The following is a 23075-nucleotide window of genomic DNA, read 5'->3' on the forward strand; positions in this document are numbered from 1 at the left end:
ACATCCCCATCCATATGTATGGCTTCTCAGGTCAGCACATGGATTTTCTTTTGAAGTCAACCATAGTATATTAAATCTTACCTCGGAAATATGTATGCACCGCAGTGCCACCCAGGCCCCCACCGTTCAAACTGCTCCGCCTTACTCTGATCACCCTGTGAACTCCATGGTTACCGGGTGCAGGGACAGGAGCCGATGGAGCGACAGCTGGGGCAGCATTTCAGAGGAAACTGGGATGCATGCTGAATCTCACCTGCTTTACGGCTCAGTGCTTAGTGCCGGTGGGGCTCATCGCCCCCTGCTTTCATAGCTTGTCTTTCACTCCGCAGTATTCCCCCCCACCGTACCTTTCCGCCCCGCCTCCCCCGAGTCATAGTTTTTCTCATCTGTTACCTCTCCTGTATCGTTTGATTAAGACGCTGTTGAATCCAGCTGCCTCGTCTAGGCTCCGTTTCAGGTCCTCTAGAGATATCGTCAGGGATCATTTGTGTATTTGTGTATGGTGTTTGCCTCCTTCCTGTGTGTGTGTGTCTGTGGGTTTTGATACCGCAGAGTGTTTGGTAATATTTTATATCTACATATCTTGGTTGGGGATGCTTGTGTTCTGCCTGCACCAGCATTGTGTCTCAGCAGTTTATGTCTCTTTGGAGTGTGTTAGCTAACCTCTGTACCACGTCACTACTCATTAGTCTGTGCTGGTCTGGCCTATTTCTTCCGCCTTGTTCAAGGAGATATGTTGCTTTATGTTACAGTTTTAGCAGCACTTAAACCTCCTGGGAAATGATGTCACTTAGGAAATAATCCTACTTCCTGTACAATGGTGTAACTAGCAGGTTAGGGTGTGGCCTGTTGAATATTGTTTGAACAGACTTATCTGTGAGAATAGATAGTAGAGATGATACTTGGAAAGGAAATACACCTGGGTCTTATTTCAAAATATCTGTCAAGCAGGTGAAATGGTCACGACACATAGAAAGGAAGCGTGAATTTAAGACATAAATACCCAAGATGCCACAAAGGTATGAAAAGGTTTATCTTTGTCCATCACACGGTTACATAATGTAGGAGTTAACATTTCCTCCCTTTCCTCCTCAGTTATTTCCATGGCTTTGAAGCACAATGCTCAGTTAGTGCTCAGTGAAGTGGGAGGCCAGGGCTTCTCAGGGGCTGAGCCTTCAACAGCGAGTTGTGCAGCTAGAAGGGCTGTTGCAACTTTAAAAGTCTCATCTTTATGCCTGCCAGCAACTGATGTTCCTCACTCAGCGAGCAAATTGCGTTTGCATGCCTTGATGACTCATTAACATGGCCTTTGCAGCACTTCACCAATGCCCCTGTGCATTCGAACATATTCCATTTTTAATAGTTTTATGTAGAGGAATTGATTTGGTATAATGTCAGTAGCAGTTCTTTTTTTCTCCTTGGCTGATTTCAGCATGTCAGACTGCTCATTTGTGTTTTCATTACATGCATGCAGCGGTTATTCATAGTTCCTTAACACAGAGCTGGGAACCTTATATTTATATTGTATTCATCAGAGAGCCATAATTGACAAAACACTTAAAACATACAGTTTTAACACGGATCACTTTACATATATACACTTGAAAATAGATTATAACATCAATGTGGAATATATTAAATGGACTGAAAGGCTGCCTAAACATAATTTCAACTATAATGAGCAATTAGGCTTTGCAAGATTATCAACCGTACATTTTCTAAGCCTTTTAAGTTTGAGGCTTCTGAGCACAGATCTCAGTGCTACAGAAACCATATAGCTGAGTTGTGCCTAAATGGCAAAAAACATGTATGGGAATTAAAAGTTGTTTGCGAGCTATGAACATTTTTTGTTTAATAATAGATCTTTTTAATCAAACTTCACTCATAGAACAAACAGACCACCATGACCACTGCAGCAGCAGTCAGTATACAGTAATGATGAAAGGGGATTTTCTGTGCGGTTACAGATAAATGGTCAAAGTACAGTAACAAATTATATTAAATCTATTTACTGTGCTCGAATAGCTTTGATTTGATCCTAGTTTTAATTGGGAAGTTAATTTTATCTGGGTGTGTTTTGACTGGATATCTTTCCCTTCAGTAAATTAAATTGTATCCACTATAGAGTTAAAATGTTGACCTATTAAATTACAGCAGGCAGGCATCTTTAGAGCCATCAAACACAGTCAAAGGATAATAGTAATTTGTTCTTTTTTGTATAGTTTGTATAGCTCACAACGAAATGAAATGTAGCTGTCACTTGTGTCCATAATTTGACATTGCGTATATAGACTAGTCATTGGATAAAATGTTTGGACTTATTGTTCAGAAGTAGATAGGTTAGATAAGGGTAGATAGGCATGGGAAATTATCCAGTACTTCTGGAGCTTAAAATAAATAAACTGGGACAGGGCTCCAAGAGGCTCCACTGTGGTGTCTCAGCAAATGAAATAGAAATTTCGCTGGTGAACACTAAAAGATGCCAGCCATCACAGCTCAGTTTTCCCTGCAACTTTTAAGTCTGGAAACATTCTCCTAATAAGAATCGAGTCACCCCAGTAAAATACAGTACATATCAGACTAAGCAACGGATGCAGGGATGATAAACATTCTCGCTGCTTCTCCAAACTCCTGCACATCGTTAATGACTATTAAACTTAAGTGCTGTCGACAGATTTATGGTTGATAGTGTAAGAGGAATTTCACAATATTTGCGAGAACAGCCACCATATTTTTCCAGTTTGAAAATTGTGAGTAAAGATTAATTGCGGCCCAAGCGAGTGGTGTGTGTGAATCCAGTCAGGTGTAGGAATGGTTGTTGTTGAAGTCTTAAGTGAAGGAGAAAACTGTCAATCATTTATTGTATAGACTCTTTCAAAAAAGTGTCTGTCTCAAGCTAATTCATTCATGGTGTTGCCAAAGCAAAAGTTTGAAGTCTTTTTTTTTTTTTTTTTTTTACAGCTGATCCAATCGGTTTCATATCATTTTTGATTTAATATAATGTTTTTTTGGGGGGTTATTTAGACTAAATGATCAAAGGCTTATTTTATACTTAATTGAGTGGTCAAAAAATAATTGACAGCTTTTTTGATAATGAAAGTAATTATTACTTGCATGACTACACTTGCATTGCATTTTTCCAGAATTATTGTATATCTGCAAAGTAGGACATTTTTGCACTCTCTTTCTCCTATCGATGTGCACATGCTTCCATGCTCACCCAATACGTCCTCTCCTTGTGTCTTTCTCCCCCCCACCCAGGATACCAGAGGGTCAGGCAGAAGCTGGGTCCCTGGCTGCAGGGCGACTGCGCTCCCTGGAGGACCAGTTAACCAGAGCCAAACAGAAGATCCACAGCTTCCAGAAACTCACTGGAGATGGTAAGCAGGGCTGGGCTATCTGAAAGGTCGCTGGGAAGGATTTGGCACAGAGCTCGGAAATATGAAAGGATTGATTTTGAAGGTGCAGGGGTTGACTATATAAGGTATAAAAACCAGTCAAAGGCTCTTGTGAGCTTTCGCCTGCAGCGAGAATCTCAGTCTAGTCCAGTGTTAAACCTGCTGTAACTCAGCAGTGATGATGGCAGAGCCACACTGTCAGATGGGCAGGGTTATGTGTGTATTTGCCACTCTAAGCAGTGGTCAGAGGGGCAGGAAAGCTGTCAGGTGAGAGGAGAAATGTGTGAATGAAGTGGAAGCAGTGTGAATGCCCCAATGGTAGAATGGGAGAGAGAGAGAGAGGAGAGAAAAGAGACAGACAGAGAGAAAATAAAGAAGGACATGTGAGCGTTGAGGGCAGCACGGGGTCAGCCTCTCCATCTTGCCGCAGGGGAAGAAAAAGCTAAAAATACCCTAAAGCTTTTTTCCACCACGGGAGGGACTGAGAAGAGAGAGTGCAAGATAGGAAGGTAAAAAAGCTTTTCCCTCTTCACCACCATCTTCTTCTCCTCCTTGAGGCTGTCCTTCCCTTTTCTCGATTTTCTTTTTTTTTGTTTGTTTCTCTCTGCAGAAACCAGAGCAGGCAGCTGTGTTATCCATGTGGGTTACTCCACATTGTTTAGCTCGGGTGGGGTATAGAGTTCCTTCCTGTTGTTAGAACTGTGGGAGAAAACACACGATAGAGAGCCATGAGGCACAAAAACAGTGATGCAGTGCTCCTTAATGAGGTCAAAGCAACACTCAGGGACAAAATATGAAAGAGAAAGAATTGAATAGTTATTTTCCGAAACCTTGTTTTGTGCCATTAGCCTGTATGGGCTCACATAATCTAATGCTCAAACATTCCTAAAGACCTCTTCATTTCCTATAGTTTTTCTCCCAGGTGTATTCCCATGCAGGTACTTTGAAGTTGACGTCATCAAATCATTGTTTTATATCATACCCGTGCCTCAAATTTCATGCCAGCTGAGTATCTTTGTTATGAGATGTTCTCTTTTACTCCCCCTGCAGGCCCAGGGCCTACTCAGGAGGAGCTGCGGAGGAGGGTGGAGAACGGCGTTAAGGAGTTCTGGTACTTTGTCCGCAGCGAGGTGAAGAAACTGGCCATTGTTGAGCCCAGCGAGAGGCAGAAGTACGCCGACACGCTCTTGCAAGACTTGGGACACCAGGAAAGGTAGGCATATAGTCGCTTAAACACATGGGAAATAGTCAAAATGATTTTAAGGCAACCATTAAGTCCATGGCAAAGGTGACACTGACATCAATAAAAATCAGATGTTGTTGTTGTCTAAGGGAACAACACAGTCACTTCCAGAAAGAAGGTTGAAGCAGACCTCACTAGTGGGGCATTCATGTGTGGCGTCATCCCTGTTACATGATAGATAATGATAGTGATAGTGAGTGTGATTGTGTGTTTGTGTGCCGATGTGTTTTTTCTTTAACCTAACTTGCAGAACAAAATTTGAGACAACCATAGACTGTATAATTATAAAGGACGTAGTCTCCATGACATCACCTATAGGTCTCTGAAGAGCCGTTGTGAAAAGTGTTGTCCTGACTCCGGCGGCTCACGGCCGATCCAAAAATGGGGTTGAGCTGACGGGGGCCGTTTGAAGCCTGGTTACTGAGAACAGCTGCCTCTGATGGCACCCACCTGTCACTCAAAGCGACCATACCCTTAATTGTGCATAACTTTAAGCCTTAATATAATTTAAATGGATGAGTTAGATAAAAATTCACCCCACGTACAGATGAACGGGGAAATTAACTATAGAGACCAAAATAGTTTTTAGTACCAAGCTGTAAAAATGTTTAGTTCATCTTTAAAGCTCGGTAGTTAAATGGAGGGTTTATGGAGAATGACTCACTTCTGTAGCCAACCTCAAGTGGCTGATAAAGGAACTGCAGTTTTTTTTTGTGATGACTTCATTTGCACTGAGGTTGCTGCTTGGAGACAACTCATTAAAAGGGGGTCAACTATGGAAAATACTCAGCATCACTGACATAATAGATCCTAGCAAGTACAGGGACATTCATTCCTTAAGGATGTACTTCCTATTAGTAAATATGAACCGTTCTACCTGATATTACTGAGCAATCAGCTGGTAGGGGTATAGGCCTGGATATTGAAGCTCAATACTTTATTGGTTTTGACCTACATGTGTTTGTAGCGCAGATTATCCAACTGTCAGGTACCAAAAGTTGGCTTTTTTATTTATTATTATTATAAGACAGTTGCCAATTTTATTTTTGTGTAAAAACAAATTGTAACATTAAATAACCTTGGCATTTGTGAAATGACACAAGTATTTATCAAAGGTATTGATGATGAAGTAAAACTGAAAGCTTAACACAGCAAACTTGCCTGTGAAATGTTTGTGTCAGATCCTCAACAGAATACACAGAAATGACAAAGATCATTTAAGTAACTTTTAAAGCAGAAAGTCTGAGCATTCTCTGTTTCTTCCTTCTCAAATTCAGAATTCTTGTCATCTTAAAATCAATAGAGTTATATAAACTAAATATCCAACAGATTACTTGATAAAGAAAATCAGCAGCAGCAGTAGAAGGTGGATAGATTCGTAGTGCTGTCATGTTGAAGAAATGGTTCAGAATCCTGGTAGTAAGTGTGTGTGTGTGTGTGTGTGTGTGTGTGTGTGTGTGTGTGTGTGTGTGTGTGTGTGTGTGTGTGTGTGTGTGTGTGTGTGTTTAATCTATCCCCATTTCTTCTTTGTAGATACTTCAGTGTTGATTAGGGACTCACAGGCTGCTGTTTACCAGCATCTGATGATGTCAAAAGTTGAAACTTTGATATTTGCAGGAGAACTTGAAAGCGGCACTTGCAGTAGTTACAGAGAAACAAAGGGCAAAGATCACGCTCTCCCTGTCATCTCGATGGCCGGCTTCCACACAGCTGAATGAAGAAAGTCCTGGTGTCACTTAGCCAAGTGGTTCATTGTAATCCTGCTGAAGTGGCTTACAGGGCCCATTGTCTTAGTCATTCCTGCCTAAGCGGCTTTCCAAAGACTGATTCCTCACCCCTTACACACAGCCATGCACCCACGCACACACATACACAAATAGTGACAGACTCACACTTGCATTCACTTCCCGTCTAAGCCCCCCAGCTTTCTTTGTATGTGCTGCAGGCTGGGAGAGCCAGCACAGATAGGGGCAGAGGTGGAAGGAGCAATGAAATGTTTGACTCGAATAAATGCACTGCTCCCTCATTTAAATTCTGCTCAGGAAGTGAGTAAAGTCCTTGTCTCGAAACATTTCCCAAGTTAAATAAAAATGTAGCACATTAGAAAAAGTATGCAATTACTTACCTGCTCTCCCAATGAAAATGATCACTGCAGAATGTAAAACTTTCAATTTCACAAAGTTTTATAGACGCCTGGAATGAAAGTGTGAAAGTTCATAGAGGTCTGCCAGGAAGCAGTTCAAAGTTCAAAACAGGAAATGAAGAAAATTAACACCTCTGAATCTACAAATAGTGTGTCACTTTGTATCAAAAACTCCATCTGCTGGTGAGAATATGTTATATGATGATATGATATGACTGAAAGCTCTAGAAGAGCTAATAAATGGACCTTGCAGGGTTCCCATGTGTCTTGGAAAACCTGGAAATTGATAAATATGACCAAATAACTTGGAAACAATCTATGTTATCCTGGAAAATTTGAATAGTATTTTAGGTGCACGTTTATATTGAAACTCGACTGTTGGTAGGTCAAGCTGACACAACAGTGCGGATTTACCAGATGCAAAGCGGAACAGACTTGCAGCGATGTTTTGAGTGTTGAGTCTGTTTTTCCAGAGCTGATGATCCTATCTACATGCATACAACCTGCTCAGAATGTTAGGCAGCCCCATACACAACAAACTGTGATGCGCTGTGTGTTCTGACACCTTTCTATAAGAACCAGCATTCACTTTTTCAGCTACAGTAGCTCGGACCACACGGGTCAGCCTTTGCTTAGCCTTGGCCACCCATGACCCTGTCTCCGGTTCACCGCTTTTCCTTCCTTGGACCACTTTTGATAGGTACTGACCACTGTAGACCGGGAACACCCCACAAGAGCTGCAGTTTTGGAGATTCTCTGACCCAGTCAGTTTCTAATTGGGTCACATCAGTTCACAGAACGGCATGTCATAGGACTGTAGGCCGGTGAATTTGTACCTTTTTTCTGTCCTCCCTTTTGCCCATCCTCTGTTTTACCTGACCTGGTGATATTCAGGCTGTAATGTAAACCTGGTACCTTGTAATTGCTCTCCCATTGGTGCAGCATCAGTACTCAGAAAAGCTGTGCTCTGCTGCCAAGCCCAACGACTGCAGCCTCTATGTCTGCAGTTTGAGCCAATCAGAAGCACTGGGGAAGCCCACAAGCTCCACATATGCCTAAGACCACACATACTTATATACACACAAAAGCATACACACCCACCAATACATAGGGACTGCTGGACTTCGTGGTTGTGTGGTCTTCCCCTGCCTTGCTGCCAAATCCCTCAGGGCTTGTCTGTTGATTCCTTCTTGTTAAGTTTTGTGGCCAGCCAGGTTTGCTTTTGCTTCCCGCAGAGGGTCGGTGATTGCTCCCCTGTGCTCCTCTGGAAGAGAATTTGACATCCGTTCACACATTGTGGTTCCAGCTTCAAAATGGAACAATGAGTAATGATACTGTCTTAGTCACAGAGAAAGGCACTATTCACCCTGCCGCACTGTTGAAATGGGACATGGTACGTTTATCTGCTTTGTGTGTGTGTGTGTGTGTGTGTCTGTGTCTGTGTCTGTGCATGCACTGCTGAATATGTGCATAAGAACTTTCAGTCACACGGGATGTGACTGATTTGGGTCAAAGAAGTGAGTAATAAATTAAGCTTGCATAAGTGTGTGTGTGTGTGTGTCTGTGTGTGTGTCTGTGTGTGTGTCTGTGTGTGTGTCTGTGTGTGAGTGTGTTAGTGTGTGATGTGTTTGTATGTGCCCTTAGTTGCATATATCAGTGCTCTTGGGCATATTTTAAGTGGATGGTCACGATTTTTGGCAGCATGTGACATGGTAACAAATTTTCTGTCAGAGGCTTGCAGATGGCAGGCTTAATCCAAAAAAGAGCTAAACAACCAGCAAGATGCTGTTGTCGTTAGACAGGGTGACAACAACACTTTTTCTATAAATACCCTGAAAGCATGTTGAACCCTGGTAGTGTTTAACACACAGTATACTCTTAACATATGCTGTCATGTGCATGTTCTTATCCAAATAACAAATAACATGTTTACTATAATGTAGCTATACGTTTTGTTGAGGAAAAATCTTAGTTAAAGTTCATTTATTCTATGTGAAGCTACGAAACCTGTCTGGATAAAAAAATAATGTCACAGACAAGATATGCAAGTATGTAATGCAAGATATATAAAATATGCACGTTTGCCTAGTCACTATTATGTTGACATAACTTGTCTGCATATTCAAGTGGCCGCCAGCGGCTCTTAAAGCCCCTTTCCAGAGGCTCCCTGTGGATTTGACAAAAATATGGAAATTTATTTAACATTTTTATTTACCATTGTTGTAGGCCTAAAGTGATTCTTACATTTTTAAAATTTTAAAAATAGTCTTTCTAGCTAGGCTAGCTATGGATTCCAAATCCAAAAACAGAGAAGTCTCGGTGGAAATTAGATAATTTAATAGTGCGTGAAAAGATTTGTTTGCTTTCACCACCAACGCTGCTGGCTTGCTGGTCCTTTATCTCTGCTTATCAAATTCACACTCTTCATCTCACATCAAAAAACACATTTTCCTATTGTTATGGTTATGATGCACAGTTCACTCCAATCCACTTTTGGATCCATATTGACACGCATACCCGAGACCTGCGACAATGCAACGTTACCCTACCCTTACCCAATCAGAGTGAGAATAATTTGGACCCAGCCCCACTCGGGTTCAAGGAACTGAGTGGATGTGTAAAGAACTTTTTACTTAATTCTTGCCACTCATTATAATTGGCTACTTTGGGAATAAAGCGCAAGGCGTGATAGAGTTGTTGATGTGTTAGTTAAGGACATAGGGTCACATGTTTCATCCAAGTATTCCCCGATATGTGATCTACAGTTGGATATTATCATTGTTAATGAGAGGAAAGAAAGTGTCTGTCCTGAACATGGGGTGTTATGTTTAATTGCAGTGTGTAATAAAGGTCCTTTGCCGAGAGAGATGAAGTTTTGCTGTTTGAATTATGAAGGCCACATCTGGAGAGTATGCTGCTATTTGTATATTGTATTACAAACATTAAAAAACACACAAGTGCCCAACGGAGTTTGTCGGAATCACTGTCTCTCTTCAGCTCGTTACTTAAATAATTAATGTTTTGAACTATGTGTCTACAGGTCCATCATGACAGATTTGTACTACCTCAGCCAGGCGGACGGAGTGGGCGAGTGGAGAATGAAGGAAGCTAAAGACCTGTCGGATCTCGTCCAGAACAGAATCACCTACCTACAGGTATCTACAGATACACCTGCTGCTTAGCCAACTGGCCTTGTACTTTCTCTTACACACACAAACGGAGTCATACACACACCCACATGCAGACGCGGTAAGCATTTATTCGAATGTTTCTCTCACACATGCGAACCCACATATGCGTTTTTTAGGACATCTTTCACACTTGCTTGTCTCATTTGCACCATCCATAACTGTCAGCATCAGTTTCCACGGGGAGCAGGTGAGGTGTGTGATAGCAGCCAGTTTCAGCAGTCGGATCTGACAAGCAGGATTCTTGTTTCTTGTCAGCGGTTTAGTGACACACGCGCGCACACATGCACACTTGCAAAATGACAGATCGACAGACGCATATGCAGAAATGCAAAAATGTCTACGTGGTACAAAGACAGACACAAACACACATATTTACTCAGGCTTAGATAGATGCACATATGCTTACAGCTCCACATACACAACCTGAGACCAATGACACATCCACTCACCCCCAGCCGCCCAACTCCCCTTTCCTAGTTCTGGTGCTGCTGGGTTCTCGGGTGGGGCGGTGCACCGCGGCACCGGGCCCTGCAGCATTAATGAGCCGGTGTGTTTGATGAAGAGGACCCAGTCAGTCTGGCTGGGCGGAGACAGCACCACTAACAGCTGCTGTCACCACCGCTGAGGGATCACACCGCTCCACCAGCTGCCATCACTAATTCATCACACACACACACACACACACACACACACACCGAGTCGTGCGCAGATGGATTCACCCACACCTACACAAGCAATTGGTGCATACGCACACATGCCCCACCATAAGATTGATGCAAAGAGATGCTCTGTGTGTGAGTGTGTTGCTATCTCTCTCACACACACACTCACTCACACATCTATATGTACACACACAGACAGACTCCTCCCTCGTATCCTGCTGTCTCTGCCACCCGCACCAGCCTCTCCCTTCGTTCCTGGTTTAACTAACTCCATCTCTGCGTCTGTTCCATCTGTGCACTCACAACATTCACTGAACGTGGCTGGCTTCTTCAGATGGATTTCTGTTGGACATGCTTTAATCTATTTTTGCACCATAATCCTTTTATATAGTGGTATCAATTAGTAGTAAACAAGATCATGTTTTTGGTGTTTGGTGGCATTTTTGCACTGCATCTCCAGAGATCAAGTGTGTCCAGTACCTTAAAGTTATTATTCTTAAAGGAGCTATAAGTAGTGTTTTTATATTAACAATAGAGCACATGACTACATGTATGTGAAAGACATCCCTCATTGTTATGAACCCATAAAGATGCATGCATCCTTTTCTGCCCATGGGTCCATAATTTGAATCCAGCGGCGGGAAAGGTAAACAATTCACAAATACATTTTCTGTACAAAGAGGCATTTACAGAATGCAAAACATTAGACCTGCAGCGGGCAAAACCTCTGTAAACCTATGCAAAACCCTCTGCCTCTCTGTCTGCTGCCTCGTTATCACTCTGCTAAGACTCCCACAAGAAACCCACAAGTTTGAACAGCAGCAGACGGGGTCGGCCTCCACGCCACATGGTTCGTGCCACACACTGATCTAATACATACATTATGTGCTCGGATGCCGAGCTCTGTCGAAAGAAAAAAAAAAGCCCTGCCAAAAGGATCGCCCTCTCTCTGAAATGACCTATGATTGGGTCAGGCCACAGGCTAGATTTTCTAAAGCCTTAAAACAGAGCCAAGAGGAGGTGCAGAAGTCTAGTTTTCCCTCAGACCACTTGAATTACAATGTGATGAAAGGTTATTGTGTAAGTTTATCCCAATCACATTGCCAACCCCAGCTTTATATGGCTGTTGCTGAGAAATATTGCTAGCAGTAAATAGTAAATTGCTTGGATTTTCTGACAATAATATTTGAGTTTTCTCTAGATGAAGCTTAGTAACAGTTCAGTCATTGTGGATGGACAACTCAGTCCCTCTAAGTGACGCACTGTTGCTTCTTCACATGAAAGGTGTCATAATTTATGCACTACAGGTGGTTTTCCTCTAATGGAATCCATGAGGAAAATGCAAAAAACTTCAATAATCATTCTGCAACTGCCTCTATGTTTTACACTCAAAAAGTGCACCGTTTAAACAGGCACTTAACCTACAGTACAGAGCGGTACTCAGAGGCTGCCTTTGTGCACGCATCTGCCGTCATTATCTTTGAACCAAGTCTCTCAGCGCTTAGGAGTCATTCCAGCCTCATCATTATCAACCCTGGATCCAATGGTGGACTCCATGCCACAGGGTTTGTGCCACACATTGATCACATGCAGACATTGTGTACTCAGATGCTGAGCTCTGTCGAAAGAAAAGCCTTACGCGTGTTCTTTGTCAGGACGCCACTGTAGATTATTAGTACAGTAAGTTAGCTTACACCTATGGGGCTAGTAGTGCAGTGGCAGCCTGTAACTCCGAGGAAATACCTGTGTGGCTTGCTCTGTCAGCTCGATGGCTGCTGTACTCTGTTCATATTATTGAACAGCAGTGGTGGTAATCAGTTTTCAGCACCTAAAGGGGCCCCTCCTCTCCTCTCCTCTCCTCTCCTCTCCTCTCCTCTCCTCTCCTCTCCTGTCCTTTTGTTTTTTTTGTCTTATTTCCTCTCCTTATGCCCCTCTTTTCTCTTGCCTCCTGTCCTCTTTCTCATTACATCTCCTCTTATTTATTTTTTTCATCCTTTCTTCTCTTTTCCTCTTCGTTTTCCTCTCCTTTCCTCCTCCTCCCTCTCTTCCTCTTCCTCTCCTGCTAGTGTGTGATAGGCAGCGTTAGCCGGTGGGTGCCGTGCGGCCTGATTACTGTGAACCATCCACAGCTGCAGCAGCCTAATGAGGAAAACACTCCCATCAGCCGGTAATTGCTGTTTAGGAAGCTGGTTGGCACGAGCGTTGCGGAGTCGCTCAGACCGGCTGCCGAGCGAATCACAAACGGCCCGGCAACTCATCGACAACACAGCATGTGTCACTCTGTTGGTTTCCACTTTTTTTTCTTTTTTTATGCTGAAAAGAGAAATCCTTGTCTCTTCCCCCAGTGCCTCTCATTTGGTATTCTTCCCCTCAGACTTTGTATGATATTGAAGCTAATTTATGAGATTGGGGGCGGGGGGGTATCAGAGAGAAAGGAGAAGGAGGAAAGATAGAGTGGTAGAAAACAGGAGAGAGTGATGGGAAAATGAAACGAAAGCAGAAAAGGGGGCAGTGAAAAGTGAAGTAATGAGAGAATACAAGAACAACAAAAATGATTAAGGAGGAAAAGGTATTAAAGGATAAACTATATTTTTCTATATTTTTCATTATCAGCAAATCCAAGAAAACAACAAACCCAACTATTTAATGCATCTCTCAATACTTTCGGATTCCTTTTTGTCATTGGCACTCAGCCCCAAGCCAACTGGTTCCTACTGAAAATATATGTAGTTTAATTCAAAAGGCGCAGTCTTTTCCTAAAACAGCTGTGCACTGTAAAACAGGAATGAGATGCATTTGCTGTGGACTGTATTCAAATACACATTAATACATATTCACAAGTATTTACAGCAACAGCACGGTGTATGTGGGTTGCTCTCAAAATGAACTACGGTGCTCATGTTCATAGTAATAAAGACACGTCACCCAGTATAACGGTGGGACTCATCTACGCATTTAATAGTGTTTCAACAATGGTGAAAAGAAGCTATATTAAGCTTTGACTACACAGATGCCACAAACTATAGAATAGTGCCAGTTTTATCCTTTAACAAAAAGAAGGAAAGAGGCAGAAAAAGATAGTCAAAGAGGAATTTGCAAGGTTATCACAGAGAGAGACGAGAATAAGAAAGTGGCTGGTAAAGAGAAAAGGGCAAACTGAGAAATAAAGTGAACAGGTGTAAAATTAGAGCAAAGTATGAGACGGACAGGCAAAGGGAACAAAGAAAACAATATCAGCCATGTGTTATTACAAGTCAGAGAGCAGGGCTTTGAGAGATACAAGACGAAGGTCAAGCAATAAAAGATGTCGAAACGTTCCTTCCTCTCCTCCTCCTAGAACCCCCCAGACTGCAGTAAGGCGAGAAAGCTGGTGTGTAACATCAATAAGGGCTGTGGCTATGGCTGCCAGCTCCACCATGTCGTCTACTGCTTCATGATCGCTTATGGCACCCAGCGCACGCTCATCCTGGAGTCTCACAACTGGCGCTACGCCCCCGGCGGCTGGGAGACCGTCTTCCTGCCTGTCAGTAACACCTGCACCGACCGCTCTGGGGCCACCACTGGACACTGGTCAGGTAGGTACACACACACACACACACACACACACACACACATATACACACACACACACATACGATCATGAGCTACACACAATCATAGCCTCAGTGCTGCCTGCTACGATTTTGATTGGTTGCTTAATAATCGAACAACCCCTTGCTTTTTATTTTGACTGTCCCAGCTAAAAGAAAGGGTCTGCCAGACCCCTCTTTTGTGCTGCCACAGCGAAAACAAAGTGTGAATTCCCTGGCTAAGCAGGGCTATGCAATTCCTGTTAAAGCACTTTGGCAGCCAATGTAGCAGCAGCAGATTATTGTTCAAAGGTTTCGTTGCCAAGAAATCCTGTGACTTGATTTCAGTAAACAATCCGCTACTGTGACCTGTAGTGAGTTTCTTCTTGTAGTGTCTGATGGAGACAGAGATTGTAGGGCATCATTTTTGCAGTGTTTTCCATTATTGGTTAACTCCTGAGGTCCTTGCACAGCTTTGGTTCACCATGTCCAGTAAACTGAGACTATCTTTTATCATGGACTGTCCACGACAACAGATATTAATTTCAGCCATTACAGAAAATGCTTCTTAACTGAAGAAAACTGCATCCCCGGGTTGTTGCATAAACTGGCTAAAGGGTTTTATATTTTCACACTGAAGGCTTGTCTTACATTTTTATACACTAAACATTTCCCTGACGAAAATCCACTTTGACATTAATATTTAATCTTGTGTTGAATGTGAATGTTGTCCTTTTCTTAAAACATGTAAGTGAAAATCTAATTGAACTGACCCCCCCGAGCATAGTCCACTACTATACTCTTGTGTATGAAAGACATTTTAAATATCCACCAGTGGAGGCCTCAAGGAGTGTAAACATCTATACAAGGTCTCGGCATGTAATTAGCCCTCAAACTAAACTTCCTCGTACATATTTCATGTTCTCACCAGTACCTTTAGCAGCTTGAGGCTGCTGTCATTTTTAGCCACTATTGGGAAGGTTAGAGGCAGGGTCCATTGACCATTAGGGAAACAGGCTCGTGGGACGGGAAAGGAGCCGTAGCTACTATAGTGTAATAGGGGGAGTAACAATTAAAAATGGTCAGGTTTCTGGAACCAGGCTAGGATCCAGGGGACCGATAGGGTTCCCTCTATGTGACTGAGTTGGCTCTCCTTGGCCAACCAGGAGAGTGTCTGGGTGAGGTCCACCAGGAGAGAGAAGGACTTCAGAGTTCTACTGGTCGGTTTCATTACTACCAGCAACCCAATAGGAGCAAAATACCTGCAGAACTAATCACATTCCCATCAGTCTCAGCTGTACTTTTTGTTAAGTAATAATTCGTAAAATTGTTGTCATGATAACACACTAAGCTAAGAGGTGGTGAACATGGTAAGCACTATACCTGAAAATGTCAGTATGTTAGCATTTCCATTTTGAACATGTTAGCATGCTGATGATAGCATTTAGCTCAAAGCACGTGTGTGTTATTAGAATTCTGAGCCAGTCATGGACTGCCCATAATGAACACTATGTTTAAGCATGAGGTAGTTCATATGTATACCTGGTACCAGAATACCTTAGACTGAAGATCGATGTGCTTGTCTGTGGGAAATGGATCTCCCTGCTAATGCAAAGGAAGTAGATTCATTATGAATGAGATTGGCATGAATGGAAATTGAGATTTTTAATATGATTAATGAATAGTCCTACAGTGTAAGTGTGTTTGCCTATGCTAAGCTGACAAAACCAAAGCATTTGTAAATGAAGATAAGTGATGATTTGCAGGTTTTACAACGAGACTGTGAGACTGTGCCCCCCCCCTCTCTCCCTTGCTATCAATTTCTTTTTCGTTGCCTTCTTGTTCTCATCACTGCTCTTCATTTTCCTGCTATCGCTTCATTTGACTTGTGCTCTCCTGGGCTCTCCCTTCTTATCTCCTGCTCTCCCAGCGCCTTCCTTCTCTTATTCTCCTGCCTTTCATGTGTCCTTTTCCACTATCTAATGTCTGTCTCTGGTGTCTGTCTCAGAAACAGCCTCCTATAGTTCCATATATGCCATCTGGCTGCTCACAGCCAACAGTCAGCTCGCTACAAACGCCACTCCACTCCACAGGCCTTTTAGCATTCGGAATTCTAGTCTTAATAAAGTTTTTGCAATTTGCAGAAGCAGTATTTTCTATTGATCAGTCTACTAACTAGCTAGGCGTAGCTAATGTAAGCCTGTTGGGTACTTGGTCATGCCTGTTTAGTTAACAGTGCAGGCAAGAACGTTCCTTGGGGCACTAGACCACAAAGGGATGCTAAATCCTGGGATTAATAATTACATATACATTGAATATCTCATTAATTAGGTAGAATATTGGCCCTCGCCAGTACAATTACACCATTCTAATGTAGTGAATACTGATCTCTTGAAAACGTGCAATGGTGCTAATACAAAGCCTAAATTTGCAAGTGGCCTTTTATTTTGTGGTTGGTCAGTGTTTGTTTCCTAACATGCAAATCACTTGAGATGATGAATGGTTTTGCATAGTGCCCAATTTTGTTTTTCCAGTCTCTTCTGTATCATTTTGTGGTAAATGCCACCCCTCCTTGGTGGTCACCTTCACATAAAAATGTGCTTACTGCTTTGGGTATACTATACCAAGCAATTCTTTGTATTTTTTTCCTAACCTTGTGTGTATGTGTAACTGACTTTGTTGGTATTTTGTGTAGCAACCCTACCAGATTCCACCTTTCCTCATTTATTTTTGCTTTCTGTTAAGCGCTTCCCCTAGGATGTGAGACATTTATAGACAAAGAGAGGATGCATGGTATACCCATCTGTGACAGGAGAAAATATAGCTTGGGGGAAAAATCAAAGATAGCGATAAAGTCATTATGGGACCGGCTGATTTTCTTCCCACAAATGGGAAAAACATTTCGAGAATATCCACATAACACACAAGCTACCCCTCTATGTTTTGCTTCGTGTCAGAAGAAATAGTCTAAAAAGAGAAAATAATTGAGAGTGTGTTGATCTTACAGGAGGGGAAAAAATATATGTATTTTATTAAATAGCATATAATGAAAATGTTGATATAGTTGCCTGTCCCTCTTTTAGGGCTGGATATTGCTTGAGGTTTTCATACTAGTGCTTATACAATCACCTAATTTTGGGTTTGACACCAAAACAATATCTTTTTCTATGCCTTACATTGAGAAATAGAGACACATTTTTCTATAAAACGCTTTTTTCATTTAACCAAAGAAGCCAAAGTTCTTAACTGTTACTGATACATTGTCATACAACACAAGCAATTGTACAAAACATTGCCTTAAAAAAATTGGCAGAAGTGAGGGTTTAGTTTAGGTATTACAACTACAAATCTGGCATTCACTGCCAGTTTTTTAGTACTTTTAAGATTTTAAGCACTACAGACAAATTTCTGTCAGTGTTAAAAGAAAAGAATGAGATTTCAATACCCATCCCTACTGTCTGTTTAGCCGACTGATGCATGTTGCTGTTTTACTCCAACTTTTATGTTCAGTGGACAGCATGAGAGAGCTTAGCACCATCTCGCAGGCCTGGTTTAACGAAATTCTGAACACACAAATGGGAAACCAGTCTTCTTGTGGAACAATGGTTCGTTGATCAAAGAGCTAATTTGCCAAAGAGAGTGTATTCCTTTGAGGTTCTCTGTAGAGATATTACTGCCTTATGAGTGAGTCTGAGAGCAGCAGGAGAAACATAATGTTCCCTGCCATGTAAAGACTGGAACAAGAGTTCTCCAAGTTCATAAACTCAGTCTCAAATGTATTATGAATGGAGAGGCTCCGTATTTTGTGTCTAGATGGTGTCACTTTTGGTTCTCCGGTTTCATAGCTGTGTTAATCTTATGAAATATTTATTAGGCTCAGTATACATCATAGGCTTAAAATACAGTGTAGGAATTCTGGGTCAATGTAGGCCTATATGCTTTAAGTCAGGATGCATACAGGAAATATATGCAGAGGCTTTGGAGTTGTGATGAAATTTCGAAGAGCTTTGTGATCTAATTAAGTAGCTGTGGGAGGAAGACATACTGCATATCTGTACATTTGTGCCAAGAAGTGCAGGCCTCAAAATATGCCCATTCCCCCTTATGTGAATCATGCCAATGCTGTTATATAAGCAAAGACAGGCCTGGGAATATTTTTTCTGTTCAATATTTAATGCTTCTACCAATTTATATTCAGTTCATGCTCAGGCAAACACACACACAAATTGAAGCTTCTGTTTCTGTCCTTGTTTTTAACATGTTTTTTTATGTACCCTTTCTGTGAAAGGCCATTTCTAATGACTCATTATGCCATTTATTTGGAAGTGCGTTGTGGATGTGTTTGCAGCCGTATTAGGGCCTGTCTGCGGCAGTTAGAGAAGCCACTTTAGTCTGACAGAACACAGGCCTCAAACTTGTTTTTACGTAAATCAGGGGTTTACACACGCACACACACGGACAAAAAAAACTCCTCGGGTTTTAAGACTGAAAGAGAGTGAAGGTTTTGTCTGCCAGGCATATCCCTTCTGGTGAGATGAGATTAGCTGGGGCTCTTTGTGTGTATGTGTGTGTCTGTGTGTGTTTGTGAATGCACATTTCTTTTTATTGTTGTTTTATCTGAATCCCCATTAGTCACTGTTAGATGCTCTTTTTCTACTGTTCACAAGACCCCATACATGTACATGTACATGTTCATGTGTGTTTCCATGTACATTTCTGGGCGTGAATAGAGGAAGGGTATATGTGTGTTTGCAGGCTTGTGTGTGTGTGTGTGTGTGTTTTCCACCTTTGTTCACACATGCAGGTGTGCATCATGCACATGTGTCTTTGTGTATGGACAGTTGGCCTTGATGTGTATGGAGGTCTGGCAGTGCATGGGGGCTTTCTGCTGCCCAGAGAGGTGACCTTCGTAATCAGTCATGCTCAACCTCCCGCCCAGGGCTTCTGCCAAGCAGGACTCAGCCTAAAGGGGCCAATGCCAGACCACCAACCACCCAATGCCTCCAATCCAGGTCCTTGCATCAGCCCCTGGCCCTACACATCCTTGATAGAAAGGATCTTACCTTGGCCTTTAAGCAAGGACAGGCAAAGAGCAGCTGTCAATCACAAAAGCTGGACTCACAGAGGTTGGAGGATTTGAATTCATGCTGGAAACCTAACCGAAATGAATATAATAGGGCTGAGGAATAATCTCCCTGCATCATATTTTTATTTTTCCCAGAGTATCATAATGTGCGGTAGCTTTGCCAATAAAAACGAGACTGAAATGCTCAGTTAACCTACAGATGTTGGTCAGTTTTATACATTATTCAACAGATCTGACCGATTTGACAGAAAGCTATGCTGACAATACAATTATATAATATTGTATTTATTGTATAATTATATACAATATAAGGTGCAAGTTGTCTTACCTGAACAGGTAAACCTGGTATCCTTCAGAGCTAAACATAAGGCAGTGACTTTCCTAATTGTACAGGCAACCTGTTACTGACAGTAGGTTTGAGCCAGTCGAGTCAATGTTGTTTACATGGCTGAAAATCACAAATTTGCTTCAGAGGGCTTTACACTCTGTACAGCATACTCTATCCTTAGAACCTCAGCTTGGATAAGGAATACCGCCCACACACACACACGCACACACACACACACCCTCCCAAAAAAATGTTTATGGGTGGGTAAAAAAAGAGGCCATATTCAGACCAACTTTTAGCCCTGCATGAAAAAGAGACAAAAAATTAGAACCTGGCTTTTCAACCTTTGGTGGGCAACAGTGTAATGTCATCTGACGAGGCACTGTGTTGGACATTGCTGGCCCACATGGTTAATTACTTTGTAAAATGAACGTGTATTTTTATTGTTTACCTTTCCACAGTTGTAAAATCCTGTCTCAGAGTATTATAAGCCACTGTGCAGTGTTGCGTTGTGTGATAAGCAGTCAAAATCAAGGATATATTATTCAAACCAGCCTTCCTGGATCATATTTCATGTCTCACCTGTACCTGCATTGGGGTAGCATGTGAGCATTTGCTGCTTTTCTCTGTGTTGTATCATTATAAATGGGATTTATTGGGGTTTGAACTGTTGATTGAACAAAAAAAGCTATTTGAAGTCATTACTTTGTGCTCTAGGGAACAGCAATCGGCATAGTTTCTGACATTTTATAAAATAAACAATTGGTTCATAGACAAAAATAATGTTTGCATTTATTAAGATAAACATAATAATTAGTTACAGCCCTAAGCTTTAGCGGTGCTGTCATACATTTTTGAAATTGCAGTATTGAATCCTGAGTGTCTTATACTCAACATGCTCCTTTTTGTACCATCCAGGAGAGGCCCATGATAAGGACGTCCAGGTTGTGGAGTTGCCAATAGTGGACAGTCTCCACCCTCGGCCCCCCTACCTGCCCCTGGCGATCCCAGAGGACCTGGCCCCGCGCCTGCATCGTCTGCACGGCGACCCCTCCGTCTGGTGGGTGTCCCAGTTTGTCAAGTACCTGGTCCGTCCACAGGCGTGGCTGGAGAAGGAGATCCAGCAGAGCACCGCAAAGCTAGGCTTCAAACACCCCATCATTGGGTAAGGACACTCAGCTATCACGTCTCACTGTGTGTGGCTTTGTCTTCTCCTTTTTCTGTGGTTATAAAAACTTCACTAATAATGACTTTGTTTCTATAGCATATCTCTGCAATTACGTTTACAAAGTGCTTCACAATCAAGGCAAACAGGAGGCATAGGAAGAAGAAAACAAAGACATAGCCGTAAGGGCTATGGGGGAATACAAACACTGCTTTGGGTGAGGTTAACACGAGGTTAATACAATAGTATTAAAAGTAATTTAAAGTGATGGTAGTGTTTTGTTTGGTTAATTTTCTTCCTTTATTTATGCTTGGAAAGCTTGTTCATTACTTCACTTCTTAACACTCATATTCATGCAAATCAACTTGTTTAAAGAAATGTCATCATTCTGTAGTCATCACTCAGTATTTTCTGATAGTGGTGGTATGATGTCTGATTCTGCCTTGCTTAATGTGTTAAATTTCCCACAAGATTTATTGGTCTTTAGTTCAGGGGTTCTCAAACTTAGATCTGCATCTGATTTTTATTTAAGGTCAGACGTCTGAAACCATTAGTGAAAACAAAATGACATTTAACCACCTACATTTCTAACAAACAACACTTACACTTTGAATGTAGGAAATGTGTACTGGTCAATACAAGGGCACATTCTGTATCTGCGATTTCGGAGCTGATAGCAATCGTACGGTATGTTAATGTGTGAACTCGGCAGCAACACATTCTCTCTCCAGCAGTTAACGTTGCCATGACAACAGTGTCAATTAGGACATAAGCCACATTAAAACAAAAAACACAACTTGTGCATTAGGTTTTTTTCACCCGCAATTCTGTTTTTAACAACAGCAGCCATGTGCGGAGGAGGCTTATGTGTCTCTCTCTGTTTCTCTGCAGAGCATGTCCAATTGTCACTTCACTGTACAGGAAGGGGAGAGCAAGGGGAGATTGTCCACTAGTTAACCGATCCAAGATGGCGTCTGTCTCTCAGGCAGATAAACAATTTTTTAAAATAAAAAGTCATACTCAGAACTCATCTTGTTGGTAGAAAATTTTACACTTTAAAACATATTATATTCATAACACAGTGTGTGGACTGGGTCCGGATTGAATTGCCACTCGGTCCAGATGTGGATCTGGTGTTTGACGGCCCCTGTTAAAGCAGTTAAAAAGCTGAATACTGAATAAATAGATGACTGATTTTAACTTCAGTAAAAACAAACAAAAGGGAAGCGTATTACACAGTTAATGAATGCATTAAAATGAATAGCCTATCAGCTTTTCTTTTATCTCCAAGCCTTTGTTAATTGAGGGATAAAGCTATCTATATTCTATATTTTTCTTTGTCTATTGTTAACAAATCCCATGAAAAGACCAAAAACAATGATTATATCCTAAAAATGATTGTTTGTGCGGCCAAAGCCTGATATAGCTTATTCCTCCATAGAGCTCCATTGTTGTCCAAAAACTATTAAAAACACATAATCATCAATCATCAGCAGGAACAAACAGGCTTGAGGCCGAGTGCCACAGATGGAGGAGAGAAGTCAATAAGTACTGAGAGACAGACTAACAGTTGTTGGTTTTGGGCTTTCTTGACAATAAGAACAAGACTACAGCCACATTATAGCCTCTGTGACTGCTTTAAGTTACATGCTAATGTCAACATGCTAACATGCTCACAGTGACAATGCTAACATGCTGATGTTAAGCGAGTATAATGTTTACCATGTTTTTGCAGGTATTTGATCATAAACCAAAGACAATGGCTCTAAATTAAAAGGTAATGGATCAAACTTGTTATAACTCATCCTGAGGAGAACATGAAGGTGTGTAGCAGTTCATCCAATACCTGTTGAGACATTTCACACCACAAATGTCAGCCCTGCTGGTGGTGCTAGATGAGAGATTGGGGAATCACCAGAGTCAGCTGGCATCACCCTCTGGGGAACATTAACTTTAAAAAATGCTACTTTCGAGTTTGGGCAAAGTGGTGCACCATTAGACCGACCAGCATTGCAATCCCCAGAGCCATGCAAACATGTCTAAAAACAATACAAAATAATGCAATCCTTGTCTTTTAACAATCCTTTCAGAAGTCCTCCCACATTTGAGACAAAAAGGCCTCCACAGTCTGTACAGTGCACCTCAGTGTCCTAATATCTGAGTACACCTAGATATTACTTTTCATGAAATTTGGCCTAAATGGTGCAGATGAGACGATACCAACCGGTCCAAGCATAGCATTATTAGGTCTGATTTCAGTCTTTGATATTGCCCTGGTTTGGATTGCAAC

General features: G+C 41.8%; 1 protein-coding gene and 1 long non-coding RNA gene across 5 annotated transcripts in view; one reads left to right on the forward strand and one right to left on the reverse strand.

Moving 5' to 3' along the window:
* The window catches only part of fut8b (fucosyltransferase 8b (alpha (1,6) fucosyltransferase)), an 80540-nt gene that overhangs the window by 48317 nt on the left and 9148 nt on the right, over nt 1-23075 (forward strand). For all 4 annotated transcript variants that reach the window (XM_051408735.1, XM_051408737.1, XM_051408736.1 and 1 more), the window contains exons 3-7: nt 3262-3380; nt 4449-4611; nt 9825-9939; nt 13975-14212; nt 20539-20785. In XM_051408735.1, the coding sequence (XP_051264695.1) occupies nt 3262-3380; nt 4449-4611; nt 9825-9939; nt 13975-14212; nt 20539-20785 (882 nt within the window). The remainder of the gene's footprint in view (nt 1-3261; nt 3381-4448; nt 4612-9824; nt 9940-13974; nt 14213-20538; nt 20786-23075) is intronic.
* Nucleotides 3789-6884, reverse strand: LOC127368196 (uncharacterized). The gene is made up of 2 exons (XR_007885593.1): nt 6767-6884; nt 3789-4097 (listed from the first exon to the last, which is right to left on the reverse strand). It is a non-coding gene; the product is annotated as an uncharacterized LOC127368196 (long non-coding RNA).

The sequence above is a fragment of the Dicentrarchus labrax genome, unplaced genomic scaffold (genome assembly GCF_905237075.1).
Source record: "Dicentrarchus labrax unplaced genomic scaffold, dlabrax2021, whole genome shotgun sequence".
Classification (NCBI taxonomy): Eukaryota; Metazoa; Chordata; class Actinopteri; family Moronidae; genus Dicentrarchus; species Dicentrarchus labrax.